At 38.7% G+C, this 25235-nt stretch overlaps 3 protein-coding genes across 3 annotated transcripts; 1 reads left to right on the top strand and 2 right to left on the bottom strand.

Annotated features, from left to right (window-relative positions):
- Positions 1 to 1811: 1811 nt before the first annotated feature.
- Positions 1812 to 4697, bottom strand: LOC109061818 (PTB domain-containing engulfment adapter protein 1-like). The gene is made up of 9 exons (XM_042750656.1): positions 4616 to 4697; positions 4331 to 4401; positions 4124 to 4195; positions 3917 to 4012; positions 3684 to 3821; positions 3254 to 3358; positions 2823 to 2882; positions 2509 to 2581; positions 1812 to 2234 (listed from the first exon to the last, which is right to left on the bottom strand). Exons 2-9 carry the CDS (start codon positions 4373 to 4375, stop codon positions 2185 to 2187), a joined length of 639 nt encoding a protein of 212 aa, XP_042606590.1. The 5' UTR covers positions 4376 to 4401; positions 4616 to 4697; the 3' UTR covers positions 1812 to 2184.
- Positions 4698 to 5377: 680 nt separating this feature from the next.
- LOC109061812 (E3 ubiquitin/ISG15 ligase TRIM25-like) lies at positions 5378 to 9672 on the bottom strand. The gene is made up of 2 exons (XM_042750655.1): positions 8832 to 9672; positions 5378 to 7049 (listed from the first exon to the last, which is right to left on the bottom strand). The coding sequence occupies exons 1-2, from the start codon at positions 9573 to 9575 to the stop codon at positions 6168 to 6170; spliced, it is 1626 nt and encodes a 541-aa protein (XP_042606589.1). The 5' UTR covers positions 9576 to 9672; the 3' UTR covers positions 5378 to 6167.
- An 11641-nt stretch (positions 9673 to 21313) lies between these two features.
- On the top strand, positions 21314 to 22531 carry LOC122134050 (twist-related protein-like). Its single transcript, XM_042750657.1, has one exon. The coding sequence runs from the start codon at positions 21782 to 21784 to the stop codon at positions 22397 to 22399; it is 618 nt and encodes a 205-aa protein (XP_042606591.1). The 5' UTR covers positions 21314 to 21781; the 3' UTR covers positions 22400 to 22531.
- Positions 22532 to 25235: the final 2704 nt, after the last annotated feature.

Here is a 25235-nt window from a genome sequence, read left to right on the forward strand (position 1 = left end):
CACTGCTCAGGTGTTATGAGAGCCCAGGTTGCTCTGATAGTGGCCTTCAGCTCTTCTGCATTCTTGGGTCTGGCATATCGCATCTTCCTCTTCACAAAAAACCCATAGATTTTCTATGGGGTTAAGGTCAGGCGAGTTTGCTGGCCAATTAAGAACAGGGATACCATGGTCCTTAAACCAGGTACTGGTAGCTTTGGCACTGTGTGCAGGTGCCAAGTCCTGTTGGAAAATGAAATCTGCGTCTCCATAAAGTTGGTCAGCAGCAGAAAGCATGAAGTGGTCTAAAACTTCCTGGTATACGGCTATGTTGACCTTGGACCTCAGAAAACACAGTGGACCAACACCAGCAGATGACATGGCCCAAACCATCACTGACTGCGGAAACTTTACACTGGACCTCAATTAACGTGGATTGTGTGCCTCTCCTCTCTTCCTCCAGACTCTGGGACCCTGATTTCCAAAGGAAATGCAAATTTTACTTTCATCAGAGAACACAACTTTGGACCACTCAGCAGCAGTCCAGTCCTTTTTGAAGCGAGACGCTTCTGATGCTGTCTGTTGTTCAAGAGTTGCTTGACACAAGGAATGCGACAGCTGAAACCCATGTCTTGCATACGTCTGTGGTAGTGGTTCTTGAAGCACTGACTCCAGCTGCAGTCCACTCTTTGTGAATCTCCCCCACATTTTTGAATGGGTTTATGGGTCACAATCCTCTCCAGGGTGCGGTTATCCCTATTGCTTGTACACTTTTTTCTACCACATCTTTTCCTTCCTTTTGCCTCTCTATTAATGAGCTTGGACACAGAGCTCTGTGAACAGCCAGCCTCTTTTGCAATGACCTTTTGTGTCTTGCCCTCCTTGTGCAATGCCTCTCTGGTCGTCTTTTGGACAACTGTCAAGTCAGAAGTCTTCCCCATGATTGTGTAGCCTACAGAACTAGACTGAGAGACCATTTAAAGGCCGTTGCAGGTGTTTTGAGTTAATTAACTGATTAGAGTGTGGCACCAGGTGTCTTCAATATTGAACCTTTTCACAATATTCTAATTTTCTGAGATACTGAATTTGGGATTTTCCTTAGTTGTCAGTTATAAACATCAGTTTAACACATCAACATTTATAAACATCAAAATTAAAAGAAATATACATTTGAAATATATCAGTCTGTGTGTAATGAATGAATATAATATACAAGTTTCACTTTTTCAATGGAATAAGTGAAATAAATCAACTTTTTGATGATATTCTAATTATATGACCAGCACCTGTACTGATGCAGTGGATCAGAAACTTGAATCCCCGTTTTTTTTTTTCTATGGAATAAGTAAAATTAATTATCTTTTTTTTGAATCGTTTTTCTTATCAACCGGTATGAATTATCTTTTAATTTGAACCGTTTGGAGCCGTTTCCGCATAAATGACTCGTTCATTCAACTGAATCGGTTGTGTGGTTCTAAAAGTCTTAAAGGATTAGTTCACTTTAAAATGAAATTTAGCCCATGATTTACTCACCCTCAAGCCATATGTGACTTTCTTCTTTCAGACAAATCGAAACGGAGTTATATTAATAAACACCCTGACGCTTCCGAGCTTTATAATGGCAGTGAATTGCAACCAACAGTTTTATGATATTTTCTTGTTATGATATTTTTTTCTGGAAAAAAAATATGCATTATAAACAAGATACAATATTAAGTTAGCTTCCACTTAATCTAATGTTAAGAAGATGTTCAGTTTACGAAACGTTTTTGTCATTCCCACATTAAAAAGTTGCTACTTCAAATTTAATATACAATTTTACTCTGTAGCCCACCTCAGTATTCATGATTTTAATGGTTTTGCACTAGAATTATAGCAAAGTACATATATTGCATTAATATGATTATGTGATGTTACATAGCCTACTGTAAATCAATGCTAGCTGTCTGCAAGATAAGAAAAGGCATTTGATTGAGTTAGAAACAACTGCCTTATAGCAACTCAAACATGCAAGTTTGTTTACAGATCCTTCAGATTCGTAAATGTCACCTTTTTTAATAATTAAGTTTTTTTTTTTTTTTTGATGTTCTTAGGAATATTTTGAAGTGTCTGAAGGAGCTCAGTGTTCAACACATCTGCTGGAGATGTTGGTGGTATTTTAGGAGTCAGTATCGTTTCTTGAACATTTATCTGACTTCACGTTTCCTCTTAGAAGTTTCTGTGCAAAGGAGTCTTGTCATCTTCAGAAAAGAATCTCACTGGGGGAAAAAAACAAAAACGAGACAAATCAAAAGCCTGCATATCACCAACACATCATCTTAACGATGCCAACTTATGGTGATGAATTTCTTGAAAGGCTGAGCAAAACTATGACAAAACATGGTGGGATCCCTCACACATGAAAAACATTCCATACATTCAGAGTAAATAAAAATCTCTAAATTCTACTGTTAAGGTACAAACCATTGCAAACAGCGTGAACAGGAAGGATATGTGCATATATACGGATGATGATGTGTGTTGTGTACATACCCTGTCCTGATCGAGATGAAATCTGATCAAGATCAGACTCATTTTCATAAATGGTCTGGTCTCCATCAGCGCTCTGCAAGATAGATATCTGTGTTCACAGAGGACACCAGTGCTGCTTGTGATGAATTCAGTACTGTATACTCAATATTACAGATTTATGTGTACACAAAATGCTTTCTTAAACCCCGTGTTATCATTTTCTTATCTTAAGTTTTTAAAATTATTATTTTCAGCAGTACATTGATACACTTCAGATAAGTGTGTGCCTCTGTGTGCTTTTGTGGCATTAGCTCAATGCCTGACACATAACCCACTTCTCCATTGGCTTGCAGTCTCCTCTTCAGCTCTGCGTTCTCTCGCTCCAGTACTTTATTCTGAACAGCAGAGGGAGATATTAGATGATTTAGGCATTTAAATAGACACTCTTCGATCAAAGCCACAACATCCAACAGCAACAAACAACCTAAAAAAGACAGCCTTTCCGTTTGTACGACTGGACAAAGCAGTAATGGTCAACAGCTTGGGTCATGACTCATGTGTGCCTTGTAGCCATCTTTAAGCGTTTTATTATGACTGTGTGAGTCACTGTTTGCAGGGACAAGTTAATATGCCATGCCCTAAAATGTATCATGCCTCACAAATGTCAGATTTTTCTTATGATTTTTTAAAAATTCTATTTATAGTTTGTTTTCTATCTATTCTCCAATCACTCCAAATTAAACAGTTCTGTATGATGACGCATTACCTTGTGCCTCAGGGCCTCCACAATCATGTCACGATCGCCTTGCAGACTTTCATCCTGCTTATAAGCCCGAAAGGTGTCACCAATGATAGACACTAGCAAATGGGACTGACAGAAAGAAAAACAATGCAAATCAACTCGAAAAAGAATATAAGGCAAGATTTAACATTGCAACAATGTTTATGTAAGGTTTATGCAAGATGGTGTGGCATGCCATCTGCTGCTTTCACATAGCACAAGATGCTTTTTTAGACTGCGAGTACATTTTCTACGGACTTGCCTTTAAAACAGTTCAAGTGCTTTCCACAGGCTTCCAGGCAGAGGAGGAAGCAGAACAATAAGAAGACTATGAAAACTATAGGGCCCGAAAAAATAGTGAACTAAAAGCATCATGCATATCAAATGTGATGCTTCTAGGATTTCCAGAACTCACAAACTTCTTGCTCTGGAAGATGTAGCAGTGGTACATGTCCGCCGCTGGGTGTCTGGCTACAAAGCCGAGTATTTTGGGCCGAGTCGGATGCACTGCGCAGAAAGAAACAGAGGGCAGAGCGCAGGAGTACAGCATGAACTGAGAAAACGAGAGGGAGACAGTGACGACAGTTATTCTCCATCGTACACATGTGTGTCACTGTCTGAGTTTGAGTACATAGTCCTCAGTCACACCTTTGTTTTATGCTCTAGAATGTCAATAGCACTTCTGGTCAGAAACAGATGTACTTTAGTTTTCTTCATTTTCTCATCCATTTCTGTGTTTGGATCCTAAAAGGGAAGGAAAGTGATGATAATAATGGGACACAGGACAAAGGGTCAAGTTATAAAATATCTCTATCTCTAATGACTACAGTACAGTGACATTTATGGTTTTATCACCTGTAGGGCTTGTACTGCATCTGTCAGAATCTGCATCCCACCTGGACGGACCACCTGGATACGACCCAAAAACTACACCCAAGCTCATACGTGAGTGAGTAACAGCAGTTTTGATAACAAATCACTTTAAGAGCGTTATTTAGTAAATGACACAACATTGCTGGCAATTAGACCATGTAGAAACAATATGCTTTAATTGATACTCACTTTAACTGAGAAGTATATTTCGCTATCGTCATCTATGTCACTCATTTTCACCCCTCTATCCTCTCTAGCGTCTGTTTAAAATGACAAAATACACAGAGTAGTAAACAAGGCAAGATGACATATTTCAAATAGTTTAATAAAGCAATGGCACGCTGTGGCCTAAAATATTTGGACTACTTTTCTGAGAACTAGCTTCCCTTTTATTATTAACACAAATCAGAAAGCACAAAAATGCTACTTATCCAAAACTGGATCACACACATGAGAAATTGTTTCTGCACTTACGTTTGGATGAGAACTTCGTATCGCTGAGGTGATGTTCTCTTCCGCGGCCTTTCAGGGTTAAAGTCGTATGATGTTAATGGTTAACTGTAAAACATCATTTCTTTATGGCACATTAGGCCTGATAACAAGTCAGCTATTACCATCTATTAATTTTTATGTCATATCTGTCTCTGAACATGTTATGTAGCCTGACAGAAAAGTTAAAGAAAAATTTACCTGAATTATTGTTTCAGTTTAATATTTGAAATTTATGCTATAGTCAGTTTATATGTGCAAGCGAGGTTAACTGATCAGAAAGAAATTTTATACAGATTAAGAACAAGTTTGCTGTAACCAGTAGATGGTGCTGTTGTAGATAAAAAAAAAATCATAATGTGTTGACAATTAATAAACGGACGAAAATAAAATAAAAAATCTTACATAATTAGCTAATTTACAAGTTATAACCATTCAAGTGATGTAGGTTTGGCAGATCAAATGAGTTTAAATAATCCTGAACATGTAATAAAGCAACGAATCGCAATAATTCAAGAACCTCAAGTAATCAGCTCATACACAACACAGTGTGTATTCTGTACATCCAGTCTGTGTAACATACACTCTACATATATTGAGATTTATTGTCAAAGTGCATTAGAAAGAATGCAGACAGAGACTTTTTTGAAGGGGAAATTATGTCAGGTCAGACTGATCTGAGTCAAAACTATTTAAATGATGTGATAAGGAAGTGTGAACAAGTAATTCTCGTTTTACAGGACAAGCTTATGTACATTTGCTTTTATTTCTGTTCAGTGTGAAAGCATGTTCAGACCATGGTATACACAGAGAACTTTGCAGGTGTTTTTGCATATTTAGTAAAACAGCACATATATGCCCCTGAAGAATGTTGTTCATTAGCATGTGTGTAAATGTACTCATCATGTGCATGCAGTGCATTCTTTTACTGTCCCTAGCATTTGTTCAAGTCAAACTACAAGCAAAACTCTTATGACATACCTCGAATGCACTGATAATGTTCATGCTCTTAAAGAGCGTCTGAATTTGATTGTTTCCCAGAGACAAAAAAAATCTGACCTCTAGATATAACACACTTTGTACAGCCTACTTTCTTCATTTCTAAATCTTATTTAGGGCCAAAAAAACTATACTTTATGTAACATTTAAACAAAACCCATTCAGTTTCTCCTATTTTTATGTTTATGCCAATACTTATAGGTGTTGCGCAAACATTTCATTCACAGTTTTTCAAAAGTAAGTTTGTAATTTTGGTTGCTTTGCTCTGGTATTTTATGACTGTTCCAGAAGCATCATGCCCATTGAAAGTTGTTGGTTTATTTATTTAACATGTTAAATGAAGACTTTAATATCATACCAACATTTTTCCTATACATCAAGAACTGCCAAGTTGTTACAATATTTTAAATTAAATGTGCATGACATGACATGGGTGTTTCTTTACAAGTGCATATGTTTAGGCATAATAATGCATAAAGAATGAAAAAAGGACAAAGAGAATGATGCAAGAGTGAAAATGAAAGCATGCTGGTGTCAGTCAAACTCCAGTCAGAAGAGTTATCCATGACTCCTCCGAAGTAGAGTGGATCGCGAACGCAGGATATACTGTGTCCTTGAACACAGCACTAAATGTATGAAGGTGCTGCCTTCGCCCTCCATTACCTGAGCTGTGGAATGCAATAGTTCCTCCTTCGTAATCCAGGGTCACTTCAACCTTCTTTGGCGGCATGACCAGCCCTTCAGCTACGGCCACATTAGCCGAGTCATAGCACGCCGTCAGCTTCTTGTTTTTCCACTGCAACCTCCAGGAACTGGTATTATGCCCCAGCCTGCTGTGGTCACCTTTACGTGAGATGTTTTTATAGCACAGTCCCAGAGACCACATACACCCAGGACCAACCTCCACTGCCCACATGTGAACCCCTGTGGAGAAACTCTGGGTGCACATGACTTGAGTGGCCGTGGAGAAGCGTTCGCTCTGATCTCCAGCGGTGCTGCTCTTAACTCCGGGACACTGCTTGACTGTTTTGAGATCGCTGGAGAGCAGAAGACTAGGATGGGCCGTGGCTGGGTTGAAGGTCAGGTCTAGAGGGTTCATCAAGCCATGGAGGTACTCCAACAGAAGACTCATCTCGGCATGGAAGGCATCTGTACGTAGGATCGAGCGCAGCTGCTTGGCATTGGAAGACTCTTGTGAAGGTAGTGCAGGAATGGTGACGTTAGCAGCCTGGCGGACCCTTGCTTCGACGTTGATGTAGTTCTGGATGAAGAGAAACTCTGAGGATTGAGAGAGAACCTCACCGGTGCACTTTTGGGCTTCTTGCAGCTGGTGTAGACAACCCTCCAAGTCGCACAGATTGGCCTGCCAGCTTTTGTCCCGAGAATGAAGCTCATCGTTCATCACAGTGCTCATACGACTCAGAACATCACATATAAACAGGTGTAAATCTGTTGCTCTCGACATAAGTGATGGTGACATTTCTTTGGCATGACCACTACAACCTACCCAGGCTCATTGGAAATACGTGCCTCTATCTAAATTTCTGCAAAACTCAAAAAACCAATACATACAAATCACTGCAGTTTCCAGTTGAAATTAACACTAGAGGCAATAAAACTCGGACAACTTTCATTCCTTTCCATGCGAAGTATGATTTATAGGGCCCGAGTTTCGATTAAGAAAGCCTAATTTCACACAATTCATCGCGAAATATTCTGTTATGACTTCAAAACAAGTTTACATGCTGTGAGATTTGAATCCTGTTTTGTATTTATTCTTTGTTGATTTGTTGATAGATTTTTGAGTTTTTGGGTTGAGGATATGCTTTTTATATGACTTCTGCATTTGTTAACAATATTGGTCAAGTTTAGGGTCAAGTTTGGTGTAGGGGGTATGTAATTTTCCAACACGATAGATCATTAACTGTTGGCGACACTCACCAGACATTTGAATTCTGAACAGCGCAATATGTACCTGAAACAATGCACGTAATAAAAACATGTAACGGCACGTATTGAAAGCGTGTTTTAGCTCCACTCACTGAGGTATCGGTGATAATGAAATGTCACCTCTAAAAGCCTGTTTCCATCGCAGGAACTTTCCCCAGGAACTATAGGGACTTTGGGCCAGTACTCTGGGTGTTTCCTCCACAGGAACCAGGATCTAAATAAAGTTCTGGGTAAAAATTTGCCCCTCAGAAAGTCCTTGCTCATGCGGTAGTACTTTTTCAAAGGTCAGGAACTGTCGGGGGCGGGACTTGAACTTTGAACATGCTATATATATATATATATATATATATATATATATATTTAAATATTACTGTTATTTTGTCATGAAATGTACAAGAGTATTTCAGGTGAGAATGTAGTTGTTTAAAACTCAAATCTGCTGTTTATTTATAAAGACAGCATCTTTTTGAAAATGTGCTTCGTCGATTTCGGAGACGTGAGCTCCATGCGATCACCAGGCACTCAGTGCTCATGTATCCCACTGAGAGCAGCTTCAACTCAGCTAGTCCTTCTGACATTTGCCGCTGGCTCTGATGTCTCTGTAGTGGTTAAACATACATAATTTGATATAATATTATGATATGATATAGATATAATTTGTTTGGGGTAAATCTAACAGGTAATATTTGATCTTTATTCTGTTATTCTATTAAAGGTTGGGTATGTATTTTTTCAAAAACACTTTAGAAAACTGAGTCGGGCCCAGTACCAAAACAAACTTGTAGCCAATCAGCAGTAAGGGGCGTGTCTACTCATGATGAGGAGGAGAGAGCGCTCAGTGCAGAACTCAAGGAGCGGAAGGCCTGCGATCGGATGACGAGGTTGCTTTGTTTCTTCTCGATAGGTGAGTAACATTGGTTTTCCTTTGTTTCACAGAACTAATATATGCTGTTAAATCACACAGTAGGCTACTACCAAAACACATTCGACCTGCATTACCATAGTGACACACATTGCTTTCACTTATTGACGACATTATACCCTCTTCATGGTACTTTAGCCCACGATGAAAATGCAGACAGGAACACGTCTGGGGGGAAAAAGTTCCTGGTACAAATTGTTTTCAGTGGAAAAGCACGTATTTCCAATGAGTCTGGGTTGACTAAAACCAAAAGAGACTGCCTCCACATCATGAACATTTTGTCTGAACACATCAGTCTGAACTAGTAGCATCATTTTACCTCATTCTTACCTTGTATGTACTTATAAGTGAAGTCATGTTGTCCAGCAGTATGTTTGCTCTGGCCACCAGCTTATCTTCGGCCTTATCTGTAGGACCTTCACTGGCACTTTTCACCAGAGCTTCTGTAATCTGTAACTTGTCAGATACAGACTTCCCCAGTTCCTCAAGAACTCTCTTCATCTCCTCCTTCGCCACCTCGAATGTCTGCACCTCGTGGTGCTGGTGAGTGCCCTCCATCAAGCACTCGGAGCAGAGGAACAGGCGCTCCTGTGCGCACAGGTACTCCGTGACCTTCAAGTGCACCGGGCACCTCTTCCCATCCCGTTCTGCAGACGGCTCCACTAAAACGTGTAGCGAGCGGTGCCGTTCCTCGTGTTTTTTGAGATGGCCGGGGCACAGTGACATTTCACAGCGTGTGCAGAATTTCACCGCAGCTACAGGGTCGTCCAGGCACTGGTCACATGGCACAGTAGGGCCTCCTTTCAGTCCGCCGCCTGTCGTGGCCACTAGGAACCCATCCACGATACTGCTAAGCTTGAAGTTCTTGGGAAGCATCTCCGGGCTGCCGTATTCTTCCCTGCATTCCGGGCACCGTTTTGGGGACTTGGGATCTTCTGCGCTGGCAGCATTTTGTATACAACCCAAGCAATAATTGTGTCCACATGGAAGGGCCACAGGATCACGATACAGCTGCAAACAGATTGCACAGCTCAACTCCAAAGCTAGACGCTCCTCAGGTTTGCTTTGAGACATGTCTACAGGTACTGCGTGAAAGCACTTCTGCGTGTCGGCTTTGAGAAGCGGTTACTGGTATAGCCTGTTTTGAGGCTGTGCTGCAACATTCCAGGTAAAGACGACATTGCCAAGAAATGCAATTGGTTCTACCAGCATGGTGAGAATGCTTTGTAGTAACGACATGATGTTTATGGACAAAACAACAATCTCTAATGGAATATTGGATAAATGAAACACTGTGGGTATCTATGCGTGCTGATTAGGCTTTTTATAAAGCACATCATGTTCTGCGGTCACAACTCAATGGTGGACATTCAGATGGTCATTGAAAAAAAAAAAAAAAATGAAACCAGAGGAAATTAATAATAATGAAAGCAACTTTTCACAAAGAACATGTGCTATGCTTCTCCGTGTTTATAGTAAACTCTAATTCCTCCATGTGGGGGCTCTCTTTGTGCCACATCTGAAAACCTTGAGAGTGTTTCATCCTGTTGCTCTAACCAGAAAAGTTCGGTACTTTTGTCAAGGAAAGGATATGACTGTCTGAAAATGACGTGGTCTAACACAGTCACGCTATGCCCTCTTTGAGAAGGAATAGAAATCCAGTACTTTGGATTGTGTTGAAATATTTAGAAACATATTTGGTGAAGAAATTAGATTCAGGGGAAGATAATACTTTTATTTCAAAGCTTAATAATCTTAAAGTAAATACTTGTGTGTCTATCAGATTGTCTTGTAAAGATGAACAAATAGATTGGCTCAGAACTTTATACCACAGTCAGTCCTGTCAGAACAAGGCATAGAAACAACTCAAATTTGCAAGTGTTGAGTAAGTGCATGACAAGTCTAGAGCAAATCTCGAGACTCTTTTATCAAACTCTGAAAGTGCTCAAGTGTCTCTTAAGGATGAGTCAGACAACTGAAGCTCCTCAGGAAAAGCATCCCATCTGTAGGATATATATTTAAAAAAAAATTATAAGCAGCTGTCGTTTGATTTGTGGGAGACGTCCAGGTGTTGTGATCAAAGAGAAAAAACCTCTCACTGTTGTCTTCTTGTCTCATTCAGAAGAATGTGAAGTTGCTGCGTGGAATCTTTAAGCAAAGCCCTTTAGATACGGAAAAAAAATATCGTAACAGTATATCCTGCAAATCTACCTATGCAAACCTGTGCATCAGGTTTAATTATAGGCCTCATGCCAATTCCCATTTGACAAACGCTTTCGGTTTAAAATGAAAATGAAATCCGTTTCATTGGAATATTTTATCTTCATCACCAACTCATACATTCATATCAATCAAACCTTTTATTGCTGTGGAATACAAGTTATCGAATTGACAAGCTGTATTTCAGATAGTTTCATTTTTGGATTTCTCACAATGTGTATTTGTTTTGATGTGATATTCATTCATATTAACAATCAGCATCTTGAAATTGGTGTATATTCCTAGTACGTTTTCTTCACAGAATTGGGAGTTAAGGAACAGCTGGGAGTGAAGGCACCAGGCAGAACACCGTTCTCAGTGTCATGCATGTCTGCCATCTCGTGGTCTACCACATATCTGATGCATTATAAAAAGTCTGAGAACACTAGTGAACATGCCTTGCACTCAATTTTAATGTAATAATAATAGTAATAATTCTGTTCTTACATAATTATATTATCAATGTAACGATCAGTAAAGTTGAGTTTGGAATTTCAGAATACATTAGTATTTGGTTTGTGACTCCTCTGCTGTAATGTCAGCTGTATTTAAGTTGACATGAACAAAACTTGACAATCATGGTTTGATAATGATCCAGCGAGCATCTTGTACTGTACTTCAATGGAAGCGAGAACATCTGCTCGTCTGTGCAAAGAAGTTCAGATAGGATTTCTAAATATTTCTTCATGTTTGGTTTATTTTCAGGTTTAAAGTAAAGCAAAACTACAGTTTTTCAATGTGGACTACAGTGTCCAAAAGTTTCCACAAAAATTGTGAGTACACTGTGGACCAAATGAGGAAAACTACACACTAAACTACAGACTCTGTTTAGAGATAGGCACCGAATTAGGGTTAGTCAATAATAAATATCATTGGCTTCATTTCAAGTCATTGGGTGGTCTTTACTATGATTTAAAAAGCAAATGTGCATACGTTTTTGTGAATAAGCCACAGTTATAATAAGGATGGAATTGTAATTCCCATTTAGACCCAGTTGTAACAGAGGTTCAGTATTCAAAGAGGCCTTTCCTTTCCTCAGTGCTTGTTAAAGCATCCGTGGGTTGTGCAGGTAATAGGGGACCCTAACCCAGCAATAACAGACACTTTGAAGTGGAAACGCTATTAAATCAACTTCTGGCTCCCCTCCTCCCACAGGAACAAACATGAGCCCAGCAGACCTTGCCTTTCCCCACAACCTACCACACAGTTCTGCCTCTTAAATTTAATTAGGCTGTAATAAAATAAAAAAATTGAAACAAAGGTGCACTAGGCAGCAATACATCCAGGGAAACAATGCTGTGTTCATTCTTTGTAGTTTAGCCTATCTGATGGCGTCTTGTATGTTAGTCTTGGTCATTAGAGGTTTGTAAAATTGACTTAAAGGTAAAGTTCACCCAAAGTCATGATTTAATCACCCTCATGTCCTTCCAAATCCAAAATGACTTACTTTTGCAGAACACAAAAGAAGATATTTTGAATGATGATGGTTACTTGACTTCCATTGTATGGACAAAAAACACTGAGACATTTCTCATATGATCTTCTTTTGTGTTTGGAGGTTTGGAACAACAGGAGGGTGAATACATGATTTTATTTTATTTTATTATTATTTTTTTTTAACTGATGGCTGCAACATTTTTTAGACTAATTGCTCTGATGGTGGGATTCCTCATGGAATTTTCAGGGTCAGTTGACTTGATTAATTACACTCATTTTAATGCTTGTGTATGTGTTTAATATAATTAATCACTGCAAATTAACATTCAATTGACAGCCCTGTTTTGGGGATATCAGATTTGATAGTTTTTGGTAGTTATTAAATTAGTGCTAGTTCCATTGCATATGTTAAGAGAAAATGAGATTTGCAAAATGACATATTGTTATTATATTATACAATATTATATCCTAGTTAATCCAGGAAAACAATAATTTTGTAAAAAAAAAAAAAAAAATGAACCGTCTTTTAATGTGAATAAATCTTTTGTTCTAGCCTTGTGCTAGCTGAGATATTGTGTTTCCGGCACAGTTGTGCTCATCAGCCTCATTGCTGGAAGACTGAATGATGCATTAGTGATGTGAATTAAGAGCAGTAAAGATGAGAGCGGGCATATGGTGTTATGGGGTTATGGGAAGAATCCTCTGGCCTGGCGGTTATTTTTGTTCAATAGCATTTACATAAGACATGAATGAAAAGAACCCATCTTGAATCGGGCAGAAACCAGATGCCCATGCTGACATTAAAAGGTCCTTTGGAGACGCAGCTTCAAAACGAATTTAAGGAAATGCCGCGTGTGCGGAACAAAAGCCCAAAGCTATTTATGCAATATCCATCAGAATTTACAGTTCTGTTTAGATCTTTAAAGCTTTGCCTGTGCCGTGGGACTTTGCTTTGTTTTGATGTTTGGTCAGCTAATGAAAATCAATTTTATGATGCCTTTGGCATTTCGACTAAAATTTAAGCTGTTTTTAGAATATATGAAGTCAGAATCAGGGTAAGTGTTAGGATATTTAATTTCATAAAAGTCAGTATTTTTGTGTACTTATGGATTTATGAATAAATGTTCTATCAACCACTGATTTGCAAACTAAATGCTTTCAAAGGGTTATTCATACATATTGTTCTTAGGTGATTTTGTTTTGGAGCTTGGCAACAAAAAGGTCTGTGAAGATTCTTCAAACTTTCCACAGACTAAATAACAGCAAACAAGTTTGGAATGACATGAGGGTGAGTAACTGATGGGATTTTCATTATTGTACTCTTGCTTTAAAAATAAAACATATTTTTGGTCTTGCCGTAGAGGTCAGCCGTAGGTTTCTCATGACCTGGAACTGGATCAGTCTCACCTTTTCCTATGATCCCACCATGACCTCTTGCAGAAACACCTCCATGTTAAGCGGCTGCCCACAGGAAGCGAGTCCTTTGGGGAGGAAATGGCTCCCAGATGTGTGGAGGTGACCCAGAGCTCTGGGGAGAGAGGTGAGCGAAGGTCAGTCTTGAGGGAAGAAGAGAAGAAGGACAACAGAGTGTCACAACCTTCGTTTGGGATTGCGTAAGAAAAACACATTTGTAACTTTGACTGAAAACATGATGCTCCAATTCATCTGCTTATACTCTGTTATGAAAACAAAAATCAGATGCATTTCTCATTGCACTGGTTTACACTGTTCTCTTAAATTAAACCTTTAATTGTAAATAAACAGGACACTGCTATATGATGTTTCAGTAGCACTTTAGGGACCAATTCTTGCTATTAACTAGCTGCTTATTAATATAGCAGTCAATAGCATATTGACTGGTTGTTGGGTTTGAGGGAGGTTAAAGTAGCCCCCAAAGTAGTGCACTGTCCATATCCCAAATATCAATACTCAAAACATGTAATTTCCATTCCTAAAATACATATTTTATAGTCACTGTTATGCAGGTTGATCTTAAACACAGCTAAAATGCTTCCTACCAGTGCACCCTTCATAAAACTTAACATCTATAAAAAAATTATCACAGGTAGAATGCTAAATATTTCAATATAAGCATTTCAGTCAAATGTAATTTATTCAATATTTCAAACCTTTAACCCACGGGAGAAAATCAACCCACCACAACAGTTTAAAATCAGCCCAATTCTGTGCAAAAAAAAATGTGGATTTGGCAACCCTGCATCCAACATGAACTTCATCCAAAGTGATTAAAATACTCCGTGAATTAATAGGGGCTTCCTGATGCACGAAAATTATATTCAATATTAGAATGTTTGTGGGAGCGGGCCAGAAACAGTCCCGCACAGGGCTTTAATACAAAAACGCACACAATGAAGGGCAACTGTAGAAAGCAAAAGCCGATTCCCGGAAATTTTGGGCGATTTAGAAATCCCGACCGTGCGCATTTTTTTTGGTTCAAAAAGAGGATATATCCGGAGAAAAGAGGACATATGTTCACCCTACCTTAAAGGGTTAGTTCACCCAAATGTTAAAATTATGTCATTAATGACTCACCCTCATGTCGTTCCAAACCCGTAAGACCTCCGTTCATCTTCGGAACACAGTTTAAGATATTTTAGATTTAGTCAGAGAGCTTTCTGTCCCTCCATTGAAAATGTATGTACGGTATACTGTCCACGTCCAGAAAGGTGATTAAAAACATCATCAAAGTAGTCCATGTGACATCGGAGGGTCCGTTAGGATTTATTGAAGCATCGAAAATACATTTTGCTCCAAAAATAACAAAAATTATGACTTTATTCACCATTTTCTTCTCTTCCGGGTCTGTTGTGAGCGCGTTCACAACATTGCAGTGACGCCGCTGACGTACGACGCTGCTGATGTGTTATCTTTGTTATATTGGGTGCACCAGAGAACACGTCAGCAGCGTCGTACGTCAACAGTCACAGCAGTCGCGTTCACAACAGACCCGGAAGAGAAGACAATCCTGAATAAAGTCGTATTTTTTGTTATTTTTGGAGCAAAATGTATTTTCGATGCTTCAATTAATTCTAACGGACCGTCTGATGTCACATGGACTTCTTTGAAGATGTTTTTATTACCTTTCTGGACATGGACAGTATACCGTACATACATTTTCAATAGTGGGACAGAAAGCTCTCGGACTAAATCTAAAATATCTTATACTGTGTTCAGAAGATGAACGGAGGTCTTAGCCGTGAACGACATGAGGGTGAGTCATTAATGACATAATTTTAATATTTGGGTGAACTAACCCTTTAATCCACCTGATATCTAAATTGAACAACTTCCTTACTAACTATTAATGAGCAGTAAATTAGGAGTTTATTGAGGCAATAGTGAGAATTGGTCCCCAAAATACAAAGTTCTGGCATGAAACTCCGATAGGAGTTATAGTTCAAACTAGATATTTTGATGGGTAGTAATTTATGTGTTTATTGAAATTTTATAAAATGTCATTATTATTTCGTATAGTTCATCTGATTAGTTATTTTTGTCCCAGTAGGCAATGAGCTTGCTGCTCAACATTTAAATACTCAGCTAGTGCTTGCTGCAGCAGTTGCAGCGCTCCCCAGAAACCCTCCACCTCCCCCAGCTCCACCTGTATAGATCTGCTACAGGGTGATTCATGTATGCTATGGGAGTTATTTCATATATGTTTTATGTGCAGCAGCAGTATTTCCAACATGCTCAGAGCAGCATGTTGTGGATGTGTTGGCAGTAGCAAGTCTCGGTGCAGCAGCAGCATAGTAGATCTATTCCACCAAGACCAAACACATTAACATTGTCATGTACATTACCATGCCAATCCCTCCGAGAGTTGTCAGTCAAAATCTCTCGAAACATTTTTGGATATCTTAAACACCTTCCAAGGTATCTTCAAAAACATCTCTAGTTTTGATAGTTTTTTTTTTCGCAACTCACAGTTAGGAGATCAATGTTCAAAAAAAATAAAAAATTCTGATGCAGCCAAAGGCTCTACAATGACATTTTTGAAGCCATTGCAAGTGTTTGGCACTTTCTTCTGATCCCATTATTTTCTTATACCATTGTTAATTTATAGAGGCTTAACAAGGACGTTTGTTATGTCTGCATTGTCATTGTAGTAGCAACAAACTCACAAACACAGATTACAATGGTCTTTCATCTTTGACACGGCTTTTTCCACACGCTAGCAACAGTGAGGTCATCGCAGCCGTATCAAACAAGCCTCGCAGATGTCCACCTTCAGATACTGAAAGACTCATCCCAGTCCATGTATCGATCACATCTTTCTCTGATGTAGCCGTGTTGACGGATGTGTTGTTTAGCGAGGCACAAACTTTTTCGTCCCCGAGCATTCGTCGGTGAGGTGGCAACAGGGTGAATCAGAGGCACGAGGGGATTGAGACGAGGAAAGAGAAGAGCGAGGGGTCTCCAGTGTTAGTGAAACATTATGTCACGGCCTTGACGAGGAAATGAAAAGCGCAGCATCAATCAGGCGCTGGGCCAAGATCAAAGCCAGCCCCACACTCTCCCATATGGTTCTGTTTGACCAGTGCTTTGCTTTTTCCCTCTTTGCTTTTTTTCTCAGCCTCTCAGTCGCTTTTTTCTTCTTTTCTGAGAGCGGGCCTTTTGTTTTTTCCCCGTCAGAAATTCCTCCACGTTACTGAGGCAACAACGTGGTAGCACGCAAGGTGAGAGGTCTAAGAAAACCAAACCTGCCACAGATTCTCTGGTTCACACTCGTCTCGCCAACATTTCTTCCTTTTTTCTGCACACTCTTTCATGTTTCTCTTTCCTGGTCCTGTTTGTAGCATCATATACTCTGTTACAGTATATTCATTGGTTGATGTCGTATATGTGTGTGCTGGTAATTCAGGGTTGGCATGCATTTGCGCATGTGAAAGATTGTGCAGAAAAATGCATGAAGGCACATGGATTGTATATGGGTCAGGGAGAGTGTCCATGTAAAAACCTAGGAAAAATCTTACAAATCTAGTTTAAAACATGCACCAAATATTAAAAATGTACTCTTTGTATTTTTGTTTGTTTCATATGGTTTTGAAAAACTTTTATGTCATTTTCAAACGAAAAAATTATGTCATGTGGTGTAACCATCAAGTAAAAATGAACGTTTTCCTTACACCTTGACATGTGCACACATCTTATTTTATCTATTATTATTATTGTGCACACATCTTATTTTATCTATTATTATTATTTCTAAAATCAAAATTTGCAAAATGTATATAATGAGCGAGTACATCATAAATTATCTACCAAAACCGCCTTTTTTGTCTTATCCCAAATCACTACGGTACATTTATAATACGCAGGGTGCGATTTGTGAAAAAAAACAGAGGGGGGATGCTTTTGAAAAATTTTATGAAATGTTTTTATACGACGGAAATTGTATTTAGTGTGATCTCAGTTTAATAAAACATTGTAGCCTACGTTAGGCCTATTAATTGTAATGATTTTTGTCCACGGTTATTCAAACAACAAATTACATAGAGAAAGCGAGCAAAGAACACAACGAAGCTTTTGAAACTCCGAATCAGTTAAACCATTGCGTCGCAAAATGATTCACTGTTTCGAAGCGCTCCAATCGGATCGCGTATCGCGAATGATTTTATTAATGCATATCACAATTCACGTGTATCGCGAATCATTTGATTCAGATCTGGACTTCAAAGCGTGTATCGCGAATCATTTGATTCAGATTCTGGACTTCAGAGCGGGTTTGCATAATGTTTTTATCCCCACCGGGGATAAAAGTTATTCAGAAGAGGCAAGGATGCATAGACCAGAGTGAAATCCCCCCATCCCCCCCGGCAAATCGCACCCTGATAATAAGTGATTATTTTTTGGACTATTGTAGCCTGTTCGGGTCGTCACCGCTGCGGAATAACACACCTGCGTGAATCGCCATAGACATAAACTTACCGGAGAAGTAGCTCCGGTAGGAATGTTCTTCCGCGGGATGCGTGCAGTTCTGTTTTTTTAACCGCTAGAGCGCCAAAATGTACATAGTGTTGCTTTAATTTTTAATAAATATAATTAATTATTAATATACATATCACAAATATCACTAATTTCTGGGGAGGTGCACCACATGACTATTTTATACCTGAACTGACTTGGATTTGTCATAAAAAGGTCAAATGTTCTGATATTAAAAAAAAAAAAAAAAAAAACCCTTATAAACACTGACATGTCCTCGCTACAATATTATTTATTGTTTTATTTTTATTCTATTCTGCATTTTGATCACACCACATGGGGGGGACCTAAAAAGAGAAACCTGATTCTTTTAAAATAGGCCACATCTTCTTAAAAATTAATTTAATAATTAATTAATTTAAATTAAGAATTAATTTATGTAATTAAGTAAGCATTACATTTTCTTCTCAAGAATGATCCTTTAATGAGGCTTTTTTTCTTCTCTTGTATAATATTTGGACAGTTGTATCAACCTGACGTTTTATTATTATTATTTTTTTTTAATCAACTTTATGCCTCCCCTAAAAAGTACCAAAATAAATTTTAATACAAGAATTAACCATGCTCATCATAAAAGAGGCATCATTCTATGTTTGAAATTAATTTTAATGTGATTTGGGACAAATTAATAGATATAGATACATAAAAAAATAAAGGATTGGGTCATGCATTTTACAACACACTCCTTTTGAAGAAATAAGTTTATGTTGTGTCAATGTATAACATTACACATATTTTGGCCCATTTAAAAACATATAAAAATAACGGTCACACTTTATAATAAAGTCCAATTCTCGCTATTAACAAATGATTAACTACAACGTTTGCCTCAATAAACTCCTAATTTGCTGCCTATTAATAGTCAGGAAGGTAGTTGTTAAGTTTAGGATTAGGGATGTAGAATATGCTCATGCAGAATATGTGCTTTATAAGTATTAATAAACAGCCAATATGTTAATAATAGGCATGCTAATGAGCAACTAGTTAATAATGACAATTGTTTCTATGCTAAAGTGTTGCCAAAACAACACAGCAATAACACAAATAAAGAGTAAACTGTAATCACCAGATGCAACATTTGATAAGGTTTTAGATATTGTGCCCGTAATGTGCCGCGTGCACATGCTACCGTTCCTCTATCTGCCCTGGTCTTCATATTCAGGACAGAGGTTTGTAGAGACTCAAGAGGCTTGTGGACCCCAGTACCACTTTCACCAGGGTTACTGTGTTACTCTCACTGACCCAATTCTAATCTACTCCTGTCCAAAACTCTCGCAGCGCACCATTGTTTATGTCAGCCGGCGTATAGTTTCTCCATAACTCTGGTACCCCTAAGCTGTTTATTTCCTGTCAGAGAGTTTCGGTGACGTTGTGGTGTATAAATGTCTTGATCAGACGCAGGTGCGCGGTGTGGGAAGGACATGTGATCAGATTTGCTCTGGAGGCTGATTTTGACAGGGACCACCATGGTGCAAATCTAAACAAGCTAAAATGCCAGTGAAAGTGCCTCCAACTCTTTGTGACAAAATGGAGCAGTGTGGAAAGGGTCACTGTACATGCACATCTCTTTTATATATACATGCACATATATATATGATATAGTATATATATATATGTATAATATATATATATATATTATATATATATATATATATATATATATATATATATATATATATATATATATATTATAAATTATAAACATATATATAAACATCTATAAAAGTGAGCACCATTCACAAATAAAGGATTTTAGGTAAAAGAGTTTCAGCACAGCACAAGGGATAAAGGTTTGTTACTGAAAATTGTGTCCATTGCATATCTGAAATATACAAGTTGGAGCTATTGTATGCTGCATAGTATCTCTTAGATGTAACTGCGAATAGCCCTCTAACAATGCACATTTTTCTCTGGCACTTATTTCCGCTCATGGGGCCTCTGTTAATGTGCTGATAATGTTGAATCAGGTGTGTTAGATGTGGAGTACTACAGGACCAGTGCTGAGAAACACTGATCTAACACACACAGCTCAGCCCAAGCCTGGCTTCTGATCACTCCTGAAAATGCATGATGTTCTGTTCTTTATTACCAAACAATAAAAATAGCAAGACAATACAAATAGGATACAATTACATGACTAGGTCACTTAGTCATTGATCAGAAATGTCTTGGTCTTCTACTCAACGCTCTGACTCTCTCTCTTTCAAAATGATTGCTGCACCCCACGGCTACATAACAGATCTGTCAGTTTTCTTAATCTGCTTGAGAGACATGAGAGAGACCGAAAAATGAGGCCCATTGTTTGCATTTAACTGTTGATTAGAGCGCCGATTCTGTTCAGAAAGGAATTAATTGTGTTTTTGAATTTCATAGCATATGCTTTGGTTCTGAAACCAATTAAGTTTAGCAGGACACTCGTTATGAGATGCTGAAATGAAAATGAACAATCACAATGACAGGATACAATCAAGGCAGGTTTGGTTTCATTTAAATTGACACATCGTATTTAGTCATAGGTCAAAATAAAGCTAAAAATATTGATGTGATGTTTTAATCCATGTCCAGATTCAGCCCGTTTTTCTTTAGACTCAAACAAATATATGATATGATATGATGATATGATGCTTTAAAATATTTTAAGTGAAACAAAATGTGATACACTCATTTATTTATGTGTTTATGTTATGTTATGGTTATTTGAAACTACATGTGCATGTGAGATAGCAACTTTTCCCACTAACCTATATGCATATTCACACACAGGTGAATATTCATGCACAGATGAATTTGACACAATCAGCAATATACAACAACTGACTCACAGTCTCACTTTTAAATGCAAGTACAGGTCTGAGAAGTGTTCTTGTTCATAGACACGCGACATAGATAGACACTCAGCGATGTTTAGTTTTCACTCAGCATGTTCAAAATAAAGTTGAGTGTCCCCTTGAAAACCTCACCGTGCCATAAAGCCAGCATGAAACAGCATGCAAAACAGCAAGCCTGCTTCTCGGCTCCTTCCTATTGTCTGTCTTGGGCTGTGCTGAGGAAAAAAGAGGAGGTGGGGGGTGTTGGAGTGGTGGAGGGGGTGTGTATGGAGAAATCTGGAACCAATATGCTTTAGACAATTTCAAGAAAACTCTACAGCAGAGTCTTTGCCGCTACCTTAGATGGTGGCTCCTCCCTCTGGCTCTATCCTCCAATTGCGATGTGCATCGCCTTCCTGTTTCCTTTGAGCTGGTTCCACCCCCAACCAATCCCTCTCTTAACCAATCGCTGATCAAAGTAGGAAGGGCTTTGGGAGACTTTATAAAAGACCTGAAAACCAGATAGTGGTTTTGAGGTTTCAAGAACTGACCTAGAGCTACTTGACATACTGAGGAGACGGGCGATTTTAAGAACCCAGATGAATGGCCGCATAATCTGGCACCTTCTTGAGTTCAGAAAAAGCACCTTCTCGCTTTTTGGAGTCATTTTTTTTGCTTTCCTTTAAAAATTGTCCAAGGCAAAGAACTGGGGCGCAAGCGAAGAAGCGAAATAGGATAGAAGCACGGGATTGACAAGGACGGCCGAGCGTCATGCGAGAGGAACAGTCTTGTGGCGACTTTCCCGAGGGTGGGGTCCTACCCAGTGAAGAGGAGCAAGAACGTCGGCCTAACAAGTGCCCTGTCGTTGTTGCACCACCAACAGGTGCTCGAAAGCGGCTGACAGGTCCCAAGAAAGAGCCTGGTGGACCCCTAACAGAGGACGACAAGAAGTCACTGGAGGGCCCATCTACGCTCGCTCCCTCTTGTCCCAAGCGGCCCAAGAGAAGTTCTCCTCCTTCCTCATCGACCTCTGCGGCCTCCCTAGTGCCCACCGTGAGCTCAGTGTCACCTGTGCCCGGGCAACCATTCGAGGACCTCCATACGCAACGAGTAATCGCTAACGTCCGGGAAAGGCAGCGTACGCAGTCCCTAAATGACGCTTTCGCCTCGCTGCGGAAGATCATCCCCACGTTGCCTTCAGACAAACTAAGCAAGATTCAGATCCTCAAACTGGCTTCGAGATACATCGACTTTCTCTACCAGGTTCTCCAGAGCGATGAGATGGATGCCAAGCTGGCCAGCTGTAACTACCTGGCCCACGAAAGGCTGAGCTATGCCTTCTCTGTGTGGAGGATGGAGGGCGCTTGGTCCATGTCCGCCACTCACTAGACGTTCAGCCGTTCCTGATCCTACCTGCCGACCCTACAGCCCTATACGACCCTCCAGATCCAACCAGCCTCTGAACTCTGAACCTGCATTCTGCCCCAGAGAAAGTGACTCTGACTTTTAAATCTATCGCTGTCTATTTGTTGTTGTTTCTTATTATTCAGCAGCAGCAGTCTTATTCCTGCTGCCATGACTTGACCCTGCCTAAAGCTGACCTCTGACCTTCCAACACCGAACTTTTGACTTTTTCTCAGAGCAACCCTCTACAGGTATGTCAGTGAAATGTTATAAATGAAATATGGTAGCTGATATGAGCACATGGATCTGCTTTAGTCCAAGTTGTTGATCTGCCAGTTTAAGCTTCTCTATCACAAATACAAAAAAAATGACTTGCTCATTGATTATGGACTTGTTGGGTTTATTTTATTACACAGGCTACATCATACGATCAGTGTTTCCTCCATTTATGGTGTATGTGGAATCATGCATAATCAAACAGGCACCCAAAACCCAAGTTGTTGAATTAATTCCACAGAGAATGCAGAGTGAATTATCTTATTAAATATATATATATCAGAATTCATACAGACAGAGGTTGTACTGTGTGCTGTTTTAAATAGCGCTGATCGTGGACGCTCTGTGCCCAGTTACAACAAACCTCAAATTAAGAATTATTTTTAGTAATATAATAATCTGTAAGGGTATTAACACCTGAAGGTTTTTGTTTTTTTTCTCTCAGGGGTTTGTTGTAACTGCCTCCCGGCCCTTATTGTGGCTTGGGCAGCACTGGAACAGAACCTGTTTTTGTGGCTGGACCTTTAACCAGCTGGAGTAGCTCTCGCCCGCTGAACTGATGCCATTGGTCTAATGAACAGTTAACCTGTTTCAGAATCACATTTACACAGCAAATTCAATAGAATGAAACAACAACAAACAAACAAATAAATAAATAAATGCCTGAAGTGCACGTATGCACGTATATAAATGCATAATATAATGCATAATAATTTTCCAAGTATTGTGCTAATTTTTATCTTGACTTTAGACTCAATATCTGGTTAAAGATCTTCAGGCATTACAAGCAAACTGTTTGTATATTTATTAATTTATTTATCACACAACAGAAAGGTACAAAAAACAAACAAACAAAAAAACCAGTCAAGACATTACTTTTATTATAACTGTCTGGGGGGGACATTTTTACAATGTGCTGGATATTAATGGCTTTACTAACCACATAATAATTCTTTGCAGAAATAATCTGATCTTAATGTTGTACTCATTTATAATAGACTAAATGCTAACAATTTAAGATTTGAGCAAATAGGAATTGGTATTCAGCAATAGGAATTTGTAACTCCAAACATATGTCAATTGGTTTAAATTAAAATAATAATAATAATAATAATAATAATAATAATAATAATAATAATAATAATAATAATAATAATAATTTCACCCCCAGGTAAACGGTATGAAAATGAAATGCATAAAAAACATGCTGTCTCAATAATTTGAGAGATAATAGCCCTTTTGATAATACAACATGAATGCGAAACTCCTCTTAAGGTTCTGGAGTTTCCACTTATACACACCTTAGCATAAAAACAGATGTTTTTCTTATTTATTCATTTCATGTGACTTGTCAAGTTTACCTAAATACGACTCAGCACAGCTTCCAGCTTGTGATAATATGCTGCTGAGGTTATCATACGCAGGCCTACTGGTGTAGCCTTTTCTTTGGATTTCATAGTGTGTATTGCCTTAACCACAAGTACATTTAAACATACTGCACGTAAGTATCTTTTCAACAACACCACCATGGTTTGTTTTTGTGTATACAAACAAAAAAAAAAAAAAACAGACATTTTTATAAAGTTCCAAAAAAAAAAAAAAAATAAAAGAAATTTTGTGTTGGTCATACATATTCTATACTTATAGCTAAATTTATGTTTATATATTTGTAATTAATACATATTTAAAACAAATATGTATTTATTTCACATTTTTCACTGTGATCTCAGTCTGCACCAGGGGCCATGTGTTGCTGTTAAAGATAACAGGGAACAAAGAAAAATCATTAAAGGAAAAGAAAAGTGAGTGAACAGGAAGCAGGGAAAGGTGGAGAGGACTCTCCTTTAGCCCACGGGTGTAAATCGCCCTCCCTCTGCCCTTCACGGGATCTCGTATCCAGTGTCGTGCAATCAGAGGCGACCGGCCCTAGACATGCAGGAACCTAATGATTGGAAACAGTTGTGGGGTGTTACAGAGGTGTGTGTGTCTGTGTGTGTGTGTGTGTGTGTGTGTGTGTAAGAGATACTAGCCATACAACACACACTAATTCAGTTTGATGATATATATCAGTTTGATGTTAGCAAATAGGAAGAATAGGATTTTAGTGAACGTGTGACTTATCGATGGTATTGATTTTTGGGCACTTCGAGAGTTGGGAAATATTTAGCTGGCACCGTGTAGTTTTAGGATGGTGAAATTCCCCTGTAAACGCAACTGAACAAAGATATTCAGCAACAAGTTAGTTGAGCCCAGGTCCAGATTAAATCTGTGAACATTTTTCACATCTCTGCACTGAGTTTGGGAGAAAATGTGCTGTTGGAGTATCTAGCTGTCACTGTAATCAAATTAACTTAAATACTTAACAAAAGAACAGGCAAGGGATGTGCAGAACTTACCCTGGCACCAATAGAAATGACAGGTATGCAGAGTTTTATGTTTTTTTCTATGAAGCATTTTCTTACATTCTGCATTTAAATGCGATTAATCACATCCAAAATAAAAGTTTTTGTTTATATAATATATGTGTGTGTACTATGTACATTTA

The sequence above is a fragment of the Cyprinus carpio genome, chromosome B23 (genome assembly GCF_018340385.1).
Source record: "Cyprinus carpio isolate SPL01 chromosome B23, ASM1834038v1, whole genome shotgun sequence".
Taxonomy (NCBI): domain Eukaryota; kingdom Metazoa; phylum Chordata; class Actinopteri; order Cypriniformes; family Cyprinidae; genus Cyprinus; species Cyprinus carpio.

Excerpts from the sequence above, each read along its gene's own strand:
- LOC109061818 (XM_042750656.1), bottom strand. The coding sequence starts at position 4,375 with ATGAGTGACATAGATGACGATAGCGAAATATACTTCTCAGTTAAA. Across the intron at positions 4,196-4,330 it reads AAATATACTTCTCAGTTAAA|TTTTTGGGTCGTATCCAGGT; the intron begins GTGAGTATCAAT and ends GCTTGGGTGTAG. Across the intron at positions 3,822-3,916 it reads TTCTAGAGCATAAAACAAAG|TTCATGCTGTACTCCTGCGC; the intron begins GTGTGACTGAGG and ends TCGTTTTCTCAG.
- LOC109061812 (XM_042750655.1), bottom strand. The coding sequence starts at position 9,575 with ATGTCTCAAAGCAAACCTGAGGAGCGTCTAGCTTTGGAGTTGAGCTGT. Across the intron at positions 7,050-8,831 it reads CACTTATAAGTACATACAAG|AGTCGTATGAGCACTGTGAT; the intron begins GTAAGAATGAGG and ends TGTGATGTTCTG.
- LOC122134050 (XM_042750657.1), top strand. The coding sequence starts at position 21,782 with ATGCGAGAGGAACAGTCTTGTGGCGACTTTCCCGAGGGTGGGGTCCTA.